The sequence below is a fragment of the Phaethon lepturus genome, unplaced genomic scaffold (assembly GCF_000687285.1).
Source record: "Phaethon lepturus isolate BGI_N335 unplaced genomic scaffold, ASM68728v1 scaffold36469, whole genome shotgun sequence".
Lineage (NCBI taxonomy): Eukaryota > Metazoa > Chordata > Aves > Phaethontiformes > Phaethontidae > Phaethon > Phaethon lepturus.
In genome coordinates this window covers 1-17,787 of record NW_010566251.1, presented here as the reverse complement: position 1 = coordinate 17,787, position 17,787 = coordinate 1, and the positions used below count along the sequence as shown (strand labels likewise).

The 17,787-nt window shown below is 42.6% G+C and overlaps 1 protein-coding gene across 1 annotated transcript in view; it reads right to left on the bottom strand.

Annotated features, from left to right (window-relative positions):
- The window catches only part of IRF2 (interferon regulatory factor 2), a 25,568-nt gene extending 24,204 nt beyond the window's left edge, over window positions 1-1,364 (bottom strand). Inside the window, exons 1-2 of the mRNA XM_010295429.1 lie at window positions 1,205-1,364; window positions 149-256 (exon numbers count right to left, since the gene is read on the bottom strand). Of these exons, the coding sequence (XP_010293731.1) occupies window positions 149-235 (87 nt within the window). The 5' untranslated portion in view covers window positions 236-256; window positions 1,205-1,364. The remainder of the gene's footprint in view (window positions 1-148; window positions 257-1,204) is intronic.
- Between the last annotated feature and the right edge of the window lie 16,423 nt (window positions 1,365-17,787).

The following is a 17,787-nucleotide window of genomic DNA, read 5'->3' as shown; positions in this document are numbered from 1 at the left end:
CAGCAGGAAGCATTCAGCTTTGCCCTTCCTCCCCATGTCACCCCTTTGAAAACCAGGAATGAGCTGATTTACCTACCCAAAACTCAGGCACTGCTATGAAGTCCCTGTTCAGCACAAGTACACACGTGCATGCACGCACCCCCCTCACCTTATTTAGCCATTTCAGCCCCGGTATCGTGTTAGAGTTGATTTGCTCTTCCAGCCAGGGGCGCATCCGCATCCTTTCGACAGGCATTGTCACCCACCCGGGAAGGAGCTGCAGGGAACAAGGGACAAGGTTACTTCTTTTCCAGGCAGAACTCACAGGCAGCTCCCACAACTCTGCACAATACAGACTTATCAAAGCTTTGCAGGCATCGAATGATTATAAATAATAGTGACTTTGGATCTGTGCAGGAGCCTCCACTAAGAGCAACTGAGATGATAAAGCCTCCTCTATGGCAGAAAACACTCTTCTGGTACACCTGTATTAGAAAAACCTTCACCTGAAGAAGACACATCATATTGGCAAAAGCTTGTCTGCTGATACAGGCAGGATACCAGAGGCCACAAAGAAAAACAATTACGTTCCTGAAGAGACCTCTTTTTGGCCCACGTACCTGCACAAGACCTTTTTTTTCTGAGAAAAAAAATGTAACCAAAAAAATTCACATGCAGGAAACATCACTGTGCTAGCTAAAATGATGCACCTGCTAACAGGAGTGTTTTCAAATGTCTGTTTCTGTCCCATAATCTTGACTAAAATGATGAAAAATACGTTTTACATCACAGCAATTTATCAGACCACTTTGGTCCTGGCTGAGTAGTTTGACCCCCTCCCTCCAGCTTTCTCTGATCAACCCAGTCACTGATTTTTTAGCTGCTATTTTACATTTCGACACTGCTTGGCTAGGAAGTGAGTGCTTTACAGGCCCCTCAGCTGCACCACCCCACATTACATTCTTCAGTTAAGACTCAAAAGGACTTTTTTTCTCTCTCTCTCTCACACACACACGTGACCCTGATGCCACTTCCCTGTTTAGAGCTGTAAATTATTGACATAAGAGTCCAAAGTCTTGAACTCAAGGCAGAAAATTTTAAAAACATTAACCTATCTCAGGCACCGCTCTGAAAGTGTCAACCAGCACTAGATGCAGATTAAAACACTGCATTAAACTCCTCTTAAGCAGCCTGCAACCCATCATTTCCATGTTCAAATACTTGCATTTAGGCTGCTGCTTCTCCTCTCCCCCTCTGCACCAGGCTCAGCTCCTTCCTCTCTCCTTTGTTCTTCACATCTGTGTTCTCTGCATCATTCTTAACTTCTCTGCTCTGCTATTCTTGTCACCTTTGATCTTAAAAAAAAAAATAGAGAGAGAAAAAAATTAGTAGGCCCCGTATTTGAAAGCACACAGCAATGACACAAATGTAAATGGGTTTGTTCTTGCTTCCTATGGGAGTGCAGGCATCAGACAGACTAACAATTAGGCAGTAGCAAGCCCACACCCAGCACAAGAGGAAGAAAAACGTTCAAAGTTTCCTCTCATTGCTCTGAGGACATGTATTTCCTGAAACTAATAAGGAATTAAAACCTGAGTGCAACAATAAGGCTCTTTGATGTGTTCACAGAATTTACCAGCAGCCGTGCTCACACTAATCTCTTAGCAAACATTATGGCATTTTATTTACTACTGTGTGGAGCTAGTCACTCGTGCTTCAGCCGCAGCCTTTTCCAGTGACTACAAATTTCTAAAATAGCTCAGAAAATGGTTGCAACTGCTCAGCTCCCTTTCAAGTTCATGTCAGACATGAAAAAACAGCCAACCCCAGAACCTGACAGCAGCTGAGTCCTTGTGCAAATCTCCTCTCTGTGCAAGAGGGAAGCTGTTGTCTGGGCAAGGGCGATGTGGGTGCAGCTTTTTCAGCCCCCATGATGGCAGCGAGCAGCCGTCCGTGCTGCTACAGCCCCCTCCACTTGACCCTGACGATTCCCAACCAGGTATAGAGCGTTTACGGGAGATCTGCACCATCTTCTCCTACTACATGATGGGTCAAAGCTGAAAAATGCAAATGACAATGTACTAAAAATGCAAGCAAATTTCAATTAGCCTGTCAGTGAAGAAACAAGTAGATGCAACAATCATCTTCGATGCATTTCTTTGTAAGATTTCTCTTAGGTATCTGTGCAGTTTGAGACAATTCCTGGAAATATTCTGCCTCACCTTCAGCATTCCGTATATGAGGGTTCCCATTCAGCAGTGGGACTCACCACCTTGTATTCTGGGTAATAAGCCCCTAAGACAATTTTCAAGCCTGTCTGAATGAATAAATCAGACAGAAGGCAGAAAAGTCATCTTGTAGGCAGCAGCAACAAACCCCACTTGGGACAGGCAACATGGAAGAAACAGAAGCTGCCTTTGTGCAAAAGCAACACATTTCAGGAGACGAGAAAGCTGCCAACATCGCTACTACAAGGAAGCCAGTCTCGCCCAAAGCAGCACGGTAGAGCCATTCCCTCCCATGTCCCCAGGGGCTTCCCCACCTGCTCCCCTAGAGACGCTGTGGTGCTCATCTCCTTGTCAGCACCCTGGGACTCCTCTGGGATTAGCACCTGCAACTGTCAGCACACACCTTCACATCTACCACCCACGCCAAGGCAAATTAATCCAGGGTGATCAGAAAAGAGGTTGGGCTTGTGAGAAGGGAGGAGTGGCTTCCAAGATCTATTTATTTGAAAGTAAAACCCAGCTAAAAATATCCTGCAATGATGTCCAGCTGGAGGGAACACTGGGCATCTTCTGGGGGAATGTCTTTCACAGGGGGGCAAGCACAGCATGCTTCTGCTCATCAAAACACACCCCATGCTCCTCTAAGACGAAAATAAAGCTGCAGAAAATAAAGCCTGACATCTTCAGAAGACACCCCCAGACCTGTCTGCTTCAGGACAGCACTGACCACAATGGTGCTAAAATGTAGTGGGTTTTTTGGCAGTTGCACATCAATGACACCCTTGTGATGAAAATACCAAGTCAACTCTACCTCTTTCCATAAGGCTTCTTTTGTCTGTTTGAATGCAGATCATGGCTCTCATCCTGCTCAAAGGCATGCATGACAGCACAACTGAGAGAAGAGGGCACTCCGGCATGGGAGTGGGAACAAGCAGCCTGGGAGGAGAGGGAGGAACCCCTTAATCCAAAACCGCTAATGAAGCCTCTGTGCTTTTAAACCACAGCTTCAAACTTGGACTCTACTGAACCCCAGCAACTCTTTGGGGAGAGCAGCAGAAAATGCTTAACACTCCCAGAGACCCATGTTGGAGTCAAACTTTCTGGCATTACATTGAAAATAATTGTTTGTTTTTCCTTCTGGTTTAGCACTGTCCCATGGTGGGGGAAGGGAAGAATAACTGCCAAGAAACACACTCAACTGCTACTGCAGATGGGACCCAAGAAAGCAGTTTTCTACTCTACAAGAAAAGGGGAGCTCATTTAGACATGGAAGTAGGGCTACCTGCCAGGAACTCATTTTATGAATGCTTGCCATTCTTAACAAGACAGCCAGCCTTCACGAGCCCCAATTGTTAACAATACCTCCTACAAATGTATTAAGGCTGGTAGACCTGTGAATATCATTTCCCTTTTTTTGCCCCATTTTTATCACCTGCCTCTACAAGAGAGAGAGGCATAGTCAGGAGCACGCAACTGCCCCTTTTCAGTGGTGGGAGCTTAAATGTATGGACGGACATTAAGACATCAATAAAATTACTCCCAAACAGGCACCAAGCATGTGAGACACTAACCCCAACTCAATGGCATTTGCCTGGAAGGGGAGGCCACCAGGAGCTGTGAGGAGTCAAGACCCACGCAAGACGCACGGCCCACAGATGTGCTTGATGCCACGGTTCATGGAGGGATTATTTTGACCTTTTTCAAAGGTTTATTTACTGTACTATTCATGCTAGTCCTGCAGTCAGTTCAGCTTTTTTTTCACAATTACATACAGCAAAAACACAGTGGAGGCTACCCCCCAACAAGCTATAAACTCTCTAATCCTGCAGACATGACTAGGAAGAAGAGTGTGCGGAGGGCAGAGAGCACAGGACCTGCTCAGGCCAGACCAGCATAACCCAGTTACGAACACGGAGGCTGGGAGGAGGCCAGTCAGTAACACCGTTTCTGCTACCACACGTTGCCCTTGAAAATGAGCTTTCTACAGGCAAATCACACCAGCAGGCTGGGGTGAAGCATGCAAGCTAGCTTCCTAGGATAGACATGGCTGAAAGAAGGGAGTCACAACAGCATAAGAGAGGGAAGCATGGGTATAGCAACATTTTTGCAAGTCATCACACAAAGGGCATTGAGCAGGTAGCCATCACCACATCATCACTGAGACACGGTAAACCATACTGAATTTCAGCTTTGTACTTCTTTGCAAGATGTATTTTTCCAAGATTCTTTATGCCAGACTCTTCAGAAGGAAACTCACAGCACTTGTTTACTTTTAAAGAGATATTAGAAAAATATTAGTTCTTTTCAAGAGCTATTCATCTTTAAAGAGACATTAGAAAATATGGAAGTGATGGTTAGGTTACAATCAACATATACATATAAATATTTTCACTCCATAACATTCAATAAAGAGCTAATAGTCCTCCCTACTCTCTGCTAAAACTAGTTCTAGTAAGTTTTACTTGGTTTTCTCCCTGATGGTAGATAACACTCCTGCCACACAGAAAGTGTAACCTTTGAGAATGAAAAGCTCTTCACTAGGATTACAGCAGCTGTAGACAGAAAGTGAAAGCAACGGCATGGCAGGCATTAAATCTGAGCAGTACGAGATGTTCTCTTCCCTTCAGTTTCACTCCCTCTGACAGCATCTGGATAACTGAAAAGCACAAAGGTTACCTCAAAACCACAAACTACTCTATGCCTACATCACAGATATTTTTTTAAAAACATATTTCTATGGTATTAAAAAAAATTTAAAAAGCAATTCTTTCCGCATCACAAAGTACCCAGTTCAAAGATTTGCCAGTATATGGAAATGTTGTAACTGGTTGTGGGAAGGTTACAGCGAGGTAAGATACTTGGAGGTGCATTTGTGAGGTAGGTCATACCCTTTCCCCAGAGCTGTGAAGAAACATTTGCTCCCCAGAGGACTTGTGCAAAATATTGCATGGTATCTATTTCTCTTTTCTCTGCAAATACAGAACTGACAATATTTAAAAAAAAAAGTTATCTTGTACTTGTACTTTGTTGATAATCTTTTTAGGTATTCCCTTTGTTTGCTAACGCTGATGCAGTTCAGAAAAGCATCAGTCACCCTGTGTGACCAAACAGATATGCTGAAATGACACCATATGCTAATTCTGGGATTCAGAGAACTGGGTTCTGTATTTGTCCATGTGCCAAGACTGTTCCAGGATAGAAGGAAACATGATCTTATTTTAAGGAACAGTGCTTGGAGCAAAATTCTGTCCCTCAGTCACAGCTCAGGCTCTGCCTTCACATACGATTTTGCATATAGGACCACCTTTTCCAACTGTTCTACTGCGGATGCTTGTTACAAAGTACATGTTTAACTACAGGGACTCTGAGCAAAGCCCTGCTTGGAAGTCAAGCTAGTCAGAAGGGTAGAGACTTTTCCTGGCTAAGAAAACCTGCTAGCCTCACCTGGCTCAGAAACACTTGAGAAATGTGAGATTGACACTTAAACATTGACAACTGAACTGTGCTTTACTCAGCTGCTGGGACTGCAGACACCCGAAATCCTCCTGCCCACAGCCCACAGGGAGACAGACCTCTGCCCGGTGCACTTCCCATCTCCCACGAGGAGGAGAATCTCGCTATTGATGCTGCAGAAGCAGAAGTAACATGCCTTCTTTCTGACAACACCAAATTATGCAAGCATCTTTTTTGGAACCAACAGCAAAACACGTAATTAAAGTAGCATTAGTAAATGAGGAAAAGTGAGCATTGCCATTCTCAGAGGTTAAGGTAACCCTGCAAGGGTTAAGGGTTCAAAATAAAATCCTGAAGCTCTTAGCGTTGAAAAACAAGAGATATGAAGCAAGAAAACACATAAAACCCTATAAAAGACTTTCTGGATTCATGGGTAGATAGACAGTAAAACCTACCTTCTCTGGATCTTTTAACGGCATGTATTTACAGTGCCTCTTTCATCCCCTGAGAAGTCTGACAGCAATGCCCTAACTAACAGGGAGGGATGAGGGAAACATCACGACTCCACTGGCAGATTTGCTTATTGCTAAGCTCCCCTTGCCTTGCGCTCCCTTAAAGCACATCCCATGGCCGACTGCTTGACAGACCCAGCTCCCCTGCCGGCTATACTCCCGATCCACACTCTAACTATGGCAGTATTTTTCCTGCTCTTTCCAAACGCGTTAGTGGCAGCAGCAAAGACGCCGTAAGCATGCTACATCCTTCCTGTCCATCACCAAGAAAAATAATTCACCGTGGGCAGGAAAGGTGGTATCTTATTTGCTCAGGTGCTTGCAGGAAGGAGGAGACTCCATCAAAACAGGTTGGAAAGCCAAGAATTGGAGACTAGGCACGGAGAGAGGGCGCAGGTCCTGGGCACACTGGCGTAAGGCATGGCTTGGCCATGAGGAAGGACCTGCATGGGCAACCAATGAGCAGTATTTCACCTGCTTCCCTAGACATCCAAACCAAACATGGCAGGGCTACAATACGACCATGGCTAGTAAGGGGAAAGCTCTGTGGGACGGTGAAACGCCTGGGAACCCAGGCTGCTGCGCGACAGAATCAAGCTAGCAACAACTACCCAACTTACCAAGCCCCTGCTTTGCAGGGGGAGGTTGTGCCCACATCAAGCTATAGGGAGGTGCAAGGTAGATGGAGGAGGGAGGCACTCAGCACGCCCTCCTCTCATGCTGCTGTACCCAGCAGCATTTGTATCTTTACACAGAAGTAGAAGGAATAAAAACCCTTGCGTCCTCAAGGGACAGAGGGCTAAAAACACCCCAAGCAACCCAACATTCCCTGAAAAAAAAAACCAAACAAAACAAAGGCATCAAATACCTCAAACGTGTATTGAAATCAGCATTACAGACTGCATGATAAACATGCCCAGGAAAACGTACAATGGGAACTCATGCTGTATATGGAGTGTGTTTCATCAGCCCTATAGCATTTCTGTTCCACCCAAAGGGTGTTAACATGCCCTGGCTGGGATTCAGACATTACACATAAAAACAGACTCTTTCCTTTGGTTTCCATGCAAAGCTTATTCTCCCTCAGCAGCAAAGACATGAGTTGTTATTTTGCAGTGATCTCAGGCATCATTAAAGGTAGTCCTCTGATTTACAGACTAGAAGTGCACTGACAAAAAGCCATCTTATTTTAATACAGCAGAACCAGAAGGCTGTTTTTTTGCTTCTGGACTTAGCCATGATGAACAAACACTTCAACCTCTCAATACCCACAATAAAACTTCTTTTGCACCAGCTCCTATGTTGAACATTATCATGACACTTGAACAACACCATGTCTGTGGCTGAGCCCATTCAATTCTCTGGCATCGCAGCGACTTACATCAGCTGGGAACTTGGCCCAGGCTTCTAATAAATAGATCGTTAAAAGCTTATCTCCGCAGTATCCTTGCCACGACAATCATCTGCACCCACATCAACGTCTGCAAGTCTGATGACAACACAAAATGATCACTTTACTTTCAGCTTTAAAGGAATACTGTGTTTCCTGGGGGTTTCTTTCACTTGTTTCCCAGGTCTTGCCAGATTCAGAAGATGGATATGCCAGATTCTGGTGGCATCACAATGACAATGGGCCTATGCAAGTGATAGTCAACAGCACGTGATTACAGAAAACTCTCCCCCTGCCACCTCCTCCAGGAGTTGCAAAAGTAGCCGTAACTTTTACCTGACTTATTTCCTTCTTAAGCTTTGTGTAACATCTGATGATTGATCAAGATTTGTCTTCAGTATCTGGGACATCTAACTATTTTTACCCCAAAAGTTGCCTAGAAGAGAGGTGGTGAATTTTCAGTAGTAGAGCAGTGTTTCAGTCAGAGAAGTTTGGGAAGGGCTTGTTTACAACAAGAAAATTGCTGGCATGGTTGTCAGGGAATAATTAATTCCTTGCACTGGGGAGCAGTTATCCCCCAATAAATCAATTTTATTTCGGAATTAAGTGCTCACACATTAATCCACTCCCAAATACCCACACGTAATAGCTGCTGCTGCTTAGCTGTGTCAGTTGGTATCCACGCAAGCCAAACTCTATGTATTCTTGAAAGCTGTCAGGAAAACTCAGCCTTGGACACCTGATTCATAAAGAATTTTCCAGCCTGGTGAAAACTAGAAGGCTATCAAGGCTCCAACAATCACTTCTTTTATCATACTGATGCAACTGAACAGCATTTTTTAAAGTCTCTCCACAGCTCTGTTAGACCAATGCACTCTTACATGCTCTGTGACCAGGTTTACAGGAGACATCTCTAAAACTTTTAACAAGCACGTTTCCTACGTGTGTCCCTCCGAAAGCAGTGGAAAATCACACACACAAGTATCTGCAAGATCAGGATATTAAATTGTAAAAATACTTTTTAAAGCCTGGGCAGACTTCATCTCCGTGTCCTGTCTAGCATTCTTCTGCCTAAATAGGGTACAGGGTCAGTGCTTTATAGGCTGCTATATATAAGAAAAGCAGCCATCGTAAAACAAAAATCCTTAATCTCAGTGTTCCCACACCGGTGGCTTGTGAGGCTCAGGCACGATTGCAGAGAAGACAATGACATTTTAGAGGCACTCAGAGAGGCAGAAAAATTATTCCAGATAGCTAACACTGAGAAATGCATTCAAGGAAGAGTTTTCACATTCACCGGCCATGACCTGCACCTGATGTAATCCACCTTGCTCGGATTGGGCTTGTTTCTCACAGCTACCTTTGTTTGTATAACACGCTGTTCTGCAACACACAGCAAAAACTATTTGCACACTACACTAAAGTGTGATTTAATATTTGCTTAAAGCTTTCTTTTTATTGTCTGGGCAAGGGCAGTTTCTACCACTGAAGTTAATAGCTAACCCACACCTACACTTTTGCTACCCGAACTTCTGATTGCCAGCACAGTACCCAGAACCAAGAGCAAACGACATGAACTACCTCTGCTTAACCTCACAGCAAGCACCAAAACCAGCCCTTTCAAGAAAGCAGTTTCTCCTTTACTTCCAAGAGAAGGCATTAAAGAAAAGTATATGCTATTTTGGATTTGTAAAAAACACTCTCCTGCTTACTTAGATGCTTGCTTTGCAGACAGACCACAGCAGGCCCAAACTCGGGGGCTGGGATCCTCTGAATCATCCACACTGCGAGCTGGAAACATGTCTGTCACATGCACTTATTTACGGTTACAAAAATAGAACCATGAAAGAAGCAGATGTGTTGAGCACAAAAAGTAAATTGAATTAGTTATTACAGAGATATTGCTTGACATTGGAGAATTTAAGAAAGAAATGTCTTTCTTTTGTACATACACTTTAAATGTTTGCATTTAAAGAGTGCTAAGTATTAAATGCTTAATACTGACGCTAGTTGAAATGGTATGATGTAATTCTCCTTCTTATAAAAATGCTATTCTTTCCACTGCCACAGGACATGCAGGAACTTCTTAACTCATTTTCATGTTGAGATATGAATAGCTAATAGGATCAGTTACAAAATGTGCTCTTAATTTAAAGTTTTTGTGTTGACCACAGACCAACAGCCATGAGACAGCCTCAATTTCTGATCTGCAGCAGCTATTTCTGTCTTGGAAGTTTCCTAAAATACTACTGAGCTAGAGTGAGACCACTGAACTCATCTTAAATTCTTATCTAAGCCAGACAAATATTATTAAACTAAACAAAGCTAGTCTTCATCACCTTCCCTCATCAATCTCAAATCTCCAGAAAGGTTTTGGCATCCAAAGAATTTAGTTTTGATATGCTTTTAGTGTTTGCAAATGTGTGAGAATGAGACCTCTGGAGTTAAAGTCTTTCATTTCACCCTAGTACAGTTTCAGCAGAGCAGCAACTGTCCACGCTTTTCCTCAATACCCAACCTTTTTGTCGATATAGCCCAGGAGCATGTGTCTCTACATGTCAGAAAGATACACATTTGAGCTTCCACGGCCACCCAATGTTTGGCCATCTTTTCACTAATTCACCAGCTAGTTCTCAAGGTCAAAAAGGACCTTCTAGCTGCTGACTGATCTGTGGAAATGGAGTGAAACAATTCACAGTCATTTCATGTCATCAGCAAAGCTGGTATCAGATAACATCTTTTGGTTACTGTTGATCTGACCCAGATCTAAGTGGATGATCCCAAAGGTGGAGGGCAAAAAAACCCCACCACATATTTTATACCGGATCCTATTAGCAATTCACATCTCAACATGAATAAATTTCAAGTGCGTCTACCAAGCTGAATGACTTGCTTCCGTCATACTGGATGTCATCACCTCCACCGTACTTTCTGTACGCATTTGTCACAGCACTTCAAAACGTTACTTCCATGACCAAAGAAGACGCCACTTCCCACACTGCGGGGCTGTCGCCCAGACCACTGGGTGGAAAAAGTGGTACCCAGATAAACCAGGCAGAGCAACTCCTACTCCCTACAGTATAGTCTGCTAAAGGAGTGTTGTCATGCAGAACTCAAATTTCCCCGCAGATGAAATAAATAAGAAAATGTAAATAATTTTTCAACTTCAGCTCTCATGCTTCTTTGCTCTGTGTTTATTCTTTCATTTTTGCCAACTGGGAAATGAAAACCAATGGAGTCGGTTTCACTTTTGTTTATATTTGGTTTCAATTTTATCCTCAAGTTTTGCTTTCACCTTTTTCATGTTACACTGTTGGGATTTGAGATCCTGCAGGAAAGCCTTTGCTAATTTAAAAATATTTGTCTCCTATCTCACCTTTTCTCCTACTGTGGAATTATTTTTATTTTAGATAAACTTTGTAAGATGTTGCCACAATTTTGGAATGCTTTTGGTGGGGGGATTGTTTGGTTTTGATTTTACAAATTTATACAACACATCCAATTAAATTCAGTAGTTCAGTATTTTCCACTGGATTCATCTCTCAGTTGCATATAAAGCACCTTTACACAATTCAACAGAACACCTTAGCAGAGCAAAAAGTGCACCAAACACCCACATCACACACCAAATGCATGTTATATATATGCATGAAGTACAAATAAGGACCTAAATTTACTGCTACTTGAACTTATTAAAGAACGATGGTATTATCTTGCTTAGATAAAAAGTAAAGGGTTTGCCTGTAATGCTGTCAAGCAATGCCCAATACCAATAGAAGTATTACAGTATAGACTTTGTGCAGCCATCAAGCCCCTCAAGTCACATATATCCCTCCATACACATCAAAAAGCAGAACTTAACCACACTTTCAGACTTTCCTAAAACAAACTGTAAGCAATACTTCCTTCTTTTGTGCTATATCAATATCAAGCATGTAAGTCAGTCGTTAAATTAAAAGTACTTAAAATAATTTTACAGCAAAAGGGAAATGGTTAGACAACATCCACTGTCCCATGCAGTTCAAACTAGAGGACAAATGTAAATACTTTTGCCTTTGCTGTAGCTTAACTCCATTCTTAACATCAGCTATACTAGGAGCTACAAACCAAACCCGTAAAGGTTAGCTGAAAAACTATCAAACCGTAATCTGCTCTACTCTTTAAGGGGCAAGAATATGGAAATTATTACTTCCAAGCTCACCTTGGAAGCTAGCAACCTATATAGCAACAACTGAATGTTAAAATAATTTAAAAGTTAGAATTTAGTTCTGTACCTTGGGTGAAACAACATGCCACATGCAGGCAGATTTGCTCCTGGATGCATGTGTCCAAGCTGCAACAAGATAAAACGTCTGCCTTGTACTAAAGACTGCTGTACATTTGTCGTAATCTACCCCCAAGCAAACAAAGGGGTCAGAAGATTTCCAATATACACAAAGCTAGGCTTGCAGTATAATACACATTAAGAAACCAAACATGACTTTACCACTTACCACTTCTTTCTCTTTTCCCCTATCTCATTCAAAAAAAAAAAAAAAGAGTAATTTTTCATCAACTTCAAAGAAATTGAAAACATAGCCGGCACTAACTGGAAGACTAAGTTTTAAAACTGTTTTACAGTCTACCAAGAAGCATGTGCTGTACAGTGTATTAATTACGCTATATATAAAATATCTAATTTTATATTTTATGTATCTGTAGATATGTATGTGTGCACATATATACATGCACACATTAAACTCTTAACTGTTAACATGCATTCCGTTCCACTAACTGTTAATAACTGGCAACTGCTGAATCCAGTTTTTCTTACTGGCTTTTTTAATCTATTTTGATCTCAACACAAGAGTTCACACATAGTCAATACAAGGAAGAACCCTCATACAGTTCCAACAAAATTTATGAAAAAAAGAAGGGGAAATTATTTAATTACACTGAGTGATTTTTTCCATAATGTTACTCATACATGAGGAATATGCAACTTAATAAATCTGTTCCTCTTATTCACTGTACCCAGAATTTTTTGGGCTTGATTATTTGTTGTTTTGCTTTTGCGCTTGTGATCTCAAAGGACAGACTAGAAAAATGTTTTACACAGTTTATAGCACCATAAGCTATAATAAAACTTCTGTAAACACAACCTTATGGTTTAAGCCCTCAATATCATAATCATTGTAAGCCTTTGAAGAATTGACTTTCAAAAGGGCAATCTTCACAAAGGAGCCACAGAGATAAGTAAGAGCGACACGCGATTAGTTTAACTTCTTTACCTACAAATGGACCATGGCTTTCAATATAAGATCCACAAAATATAAGCTGAAGTTCTAATCCTGCAAACATCAGAGGACTTTTGCTGAGGCGCCACTCCTTTGTGATGTTACATGCACACAGGATGCACTTAACCTGACTGTAACTTGTGTCAGTTTAACAAATCCCGGGGGTAACAAGCACAGATTAAACAGGCTCATCAGAGAAACACTGTTTTTGCGCTAAGTCTCCTTAAGATCTTATGCCACAAGATTCACATAACAAAGGGTAATACATGGCCTTTGCTTCTCTACGTTACCTGCATATGGGCCGTAGCTTATGGTTCTCAGTGGAGAAGGTTTCTATTTGCAGTTTTCAGAAATAATTTCTAGATCAGCATCCGCAGTAATTCTTTGTGGGCAGTCAGTGCCCAAAATTTGATACTGAACTGTTCTGACTGCTAAGTTGCACAGCAAGTTTCTCTCCCACATACTGCCTAATCACTCGTGAATCCACATAAACTCCTGACATACACGCAGTGGTCATGAGCACCACAATTTATGTATTGCAGGACAAACACCTCCTGTTGTTTTGAAGCTGCCTCCCAATTGTTTTATTTGGGTCGTGTTTATCTGTACTGCTACCTATTCACTTTCTTCATAACACTAATGATTTTAAAGAACATCCCCACACCCTCTTCAGTCACAAGCTACTTAACTCTTTCACAAAAGCAGTTTCACACCCCTGATCATCTCTGATGCCCTTCCCTGTAGCTCATCAACTTTGACTACATTCTTTTTGAGGTGGGCGAAGAAAAATAGTTAAGACCATTCAGGATAGGGGAGCATGTGGCATTATAGTGGCATGGCAGTGTTTTCTATTTCTTTTTTCACTCCTCCCTAATAATTCCTACCCTGCCCTCTCCTTTCTTAGCTACTTCTGGGCACAGAGCTTATTTTTTCATAGGATTACCTGTGTTGTATGACCTTTTCCTGAGTAAAAAGTCAGTGCAAATTTCATCCTTGTGTACAGAAAGTTAAAATTGCATTTCCCTTCCATGTGCATTGCACTTACACTGGTCTGTAGTGAATTTCATTTGCAAACTTGCATCTGGACTTTCAATATGAGATCCCTCTGCAGTCTTTTCGGTTCAGCCTTCGGGATTTTACTGCTCTGAATGAGTTAATACAACCAACAAACTTGTCACATCACTACCTGTCCCTTCCTGCATCCGCTGAACAGCACAAGCCCTGGGCAGACTCTGGGCAGGGGACAACTGCAACGTCCTTTCATTAGGCTAACTGACCATGACCATATGACCCGAAGCAATCTCATCCCACTTTGGCCCAGCTTGTGTCAGGTTAACAAGTCCCAGGGTAATAAGCACAGATTAAACAGCATCATCAGAGAAACACTTTTTTTGCTGGAAGTTTCTTTAAGATCTTATGCCACAAGATTCACATAACAAAGGGCAATACATGGCCTTGATGAAGAAGGACTTCATCAACCAGATCTCAACAACAGCTTAGCAATGTCTTTAAGAGAACTCCAGAAGACTCGTGATGTACAACTCCTTCGCAACAGAAGTCAGACCTAATCTTTGTCAATGTATCACATTTATACCCGTGTTCACCAATGCCATTCACTAATCCCTGGCAAAGAACCAAACAAAAATGACCACTCTGGAGTTCTCAGTCTCCCCAGAAACCTTGAAAAACCTACAGCTCATTTGTCACCTTCGATTCCCAGAGCACCAAGGCAGGCCTACACACCAAGTTACACACAACAGGAAATGTATCAGCAATTAAGTTCCTTCAAAACTCGTTAACAAGTACCACCTCCTGCCATCTTCATTCTTCTCCTCAATGGTCCGTTCTGACACCCTCTCTTACAAACACTTCCATTTGGGAGAAATCCTCCAACATGGTCACTCCTTAAAAAAAGAAAAAGCCTCTAGCAAGGGAATCTCCTTAAACTCTTATTCATTTAAATAAGGCTTAAAGAACTTATTTCACTCTTCTGCTATGACTTTATCTTCCTTGGGCACTCCTTCTATACATGGATCACTTATCAGCAGGCTTCCTGCTTTTGATGCATTTCAAAGGGGATCTACTAATTGCTTTCATGCCTTTAGCAACTTGTTCCATGACTCTTTTTGGCCTACCTTATTGTGTTTAACACAGATTTTGTGATCTTTTCCACTTTGCCCATTTGGAGACAAAGCTTTAACTTTTTGAGAGATGTCTTTTTACTTCGGTTGAGCTCCTTTACTTTGGTTGTCAGCCTGCTCAACTATTTTTGGTATTTCTGACAGATGCCATGTAACTGCTTTGAGCCTTTATTTCAGTGTCTTGAAGAATTACATGCCACCCACAAGTATTTTTCACTTTTGGTTGCCTCTCAACATTTTATTCATTGTTTTCCTTGTTTTACAAAGGTTTGCTTTGGAAAATTAAACAATGCCACAACAGCCCTTGGCTTTACTGCTCCTGAAGCAACACTGAGTCTAAGTACATTATGATCACTGTCACGTCATAGCTGGCTGGCATTTTTAACATAAAATTCTGAACTTGGCTCTTGCTGGAAAGGACCTTGTCCAGAGTTGCTACCCACAGAGCACCCTTACAAGCTACACCTACAAAGCAGGTTTTTTTGGCATCTAAAAGCTTAATTCGCAGGCAAATTTCTTGTTGGAGCATGACATAATCTAAGTGAGGGCAACTGAAGCCTCCCATTATCACTGTATTTCCTACTTCTGCAGCTTCTCCATACCCTTAATATAAGACAGTCATCAACATCTTGGTTGGGCAGACAGTCATACTCGCTCTTCCTATTTAGGCCTGGAACATCAATTAATGAGATCCTGTGTTATTTCCCGAAACAGTTATTCGCTCTTTACCAAAAGGTATCCCACTTCATACACGTGCAAGCTACTCTCTCCTGTCTGTGCCATCTGTTGTCTGTCACAACAACATCTGAGCTTCCACAAAGTTTCTGATACTCCAAGTATTACATCATGGAGATGGTTTAATACCAGTTTTAATAGCATGGGGATGATGATCCTCTCCAACAGAGTATGTGTCGTGGCAAATTTTATGTTTTCACCTGTCAGCTTTTCCCCACTTTTTTGTTTTAAAACTTATAAGCTTATACATAAATTATATAGCTAAATAAATACATGTTTTAATTTAAGACATACATAGCCTGGCTGCAAATTTATTTACATTAAGTCCATTTTTCTAATGTAGACCCTTTCTATTGCAAAAATATTCCCAGTTCCTCTTGAACCTCAGCTCCTTTTTTCTGCATCATTTTCTCAACCCTGCATTAAGACTCTGCCTCTCCCTCACTCGACCTGGTATCACATATCAGTGTAAAGACCTCCATGGAATGGAGGCTGGAGTCCTTAACCCCCGCTTCCTAACAGCCTGTACGTTACTTCTCAAACCTCTTAGTCACCCCTTGCCTTGTAATGCGGCCTGCGACAAACAGCTCAAGAGACTGATGTCTTCCGAAATCTGCCACTTTTGTAATCAGCAAGTAACCGGATGGCACCACAAAGATACAGATGTCAAATACAACGTCTAACCACTCTAACTACCTCTGACAACAAGCTGAGACCCCCAGTCTCAGAGGGCTACCACCGGTGTCAGCGGATTGACACCTCGCCATGCCTGTACCTAGTGACTGATACCATGCCATACGTGTGAAGAACTGTGGCGTGGCATATGACTGTGACAAAGCAATACTGTGTCAAAGGGATTCGGCGCGCTCAGACCTTCCACCACCATCTACCAGTGACAAGGAACCGCTACATGCAAGGGGCACGTGAAGTAATTCCCCTGTGGGACATTATCAACAGGGGCCAGAGAAGGACAGTGATGTCTCTGAAGGGGCTGATGGCACAAAAAAATTGCCATTCAGATGGAAACCATCTGCCTCACAAATCAGTTCTACTACTTTTAAAATTACGTCACCATTTCCATATTAGGGTGAATTTAAACGTTGCTGCTCCACTCAACTACCTTTTTATGGTACTAACGCAGGCGTTCTGCAAAGGTTATTACATGCAAACCCTTTAAGACTTAAATAAAATAACTATAATCTTAATCATACAGCTCATCTCCAGAAACTGAGGCTGTAGTTTACAACTGCTCCTACGTTCAAGAGAGTGCTGTCTGCAAGATCTTAGCGTGTTAAGCTGGGCTACAAATTATAACCATACACGAACTGGGAACACGGTTCTGCACTCTGAAATTCTTTTATCTGAGCTCTATGTCTAAATAAATAAGCCTCAAATACTCTGCTGCTTAGGTGCTCACACTAATCAGAGGGGGAATTAAAGACCTAAAATCTCTGGGAACCTGGGTTGAGGGATGCAATTCTTCAAGCGCTTGCAACTTTGACCACGGACATTGCGAGAGGCTTGGAATTTGACCCTCCGTGCTACACACAAACCAACCCCCTGCTCATGAATTTCCTCCAGGGGAAGACTTCCAGGGCTTGGCCCTCCATTTGCTGGCGTGGAGCAGGAGAGCACTCCACAAACTGCCACGCAACGAGCCACGACGCGGCGGCTTTGGCCGTACCCACAAGAAAAGAGTCTATTCCTGGAAAAAAAATAACAGAATGGAGAGCACGATTCAAGGCTGTTACATGTCCAAATGGTGCACCTGTTAACGCTGGATTCATTCAGATCATATGGGGGGGGGGGGAAGCAACCAGAAATATTTGCTTTCTAGAGGCGTGTTTACTTTAAGATACAGATACGGAGGCGGAAAGGCCTGCTGCACAGGAGCGAGGAAACACCACCGCCCATCAGCGGCCTGCCCTGTGCAGCACTTCACAGGACTTCCTCCTTCCGCTGGTCCCCCAGGACCCACTCGCGGCGGCCTAACGGCCCCTTCAGACCCCGCTCCATCTTGTCGCGACAACCTCTCCTCCCTCCGCACCACTGGTGCCGTCTTCTCACAGGGGC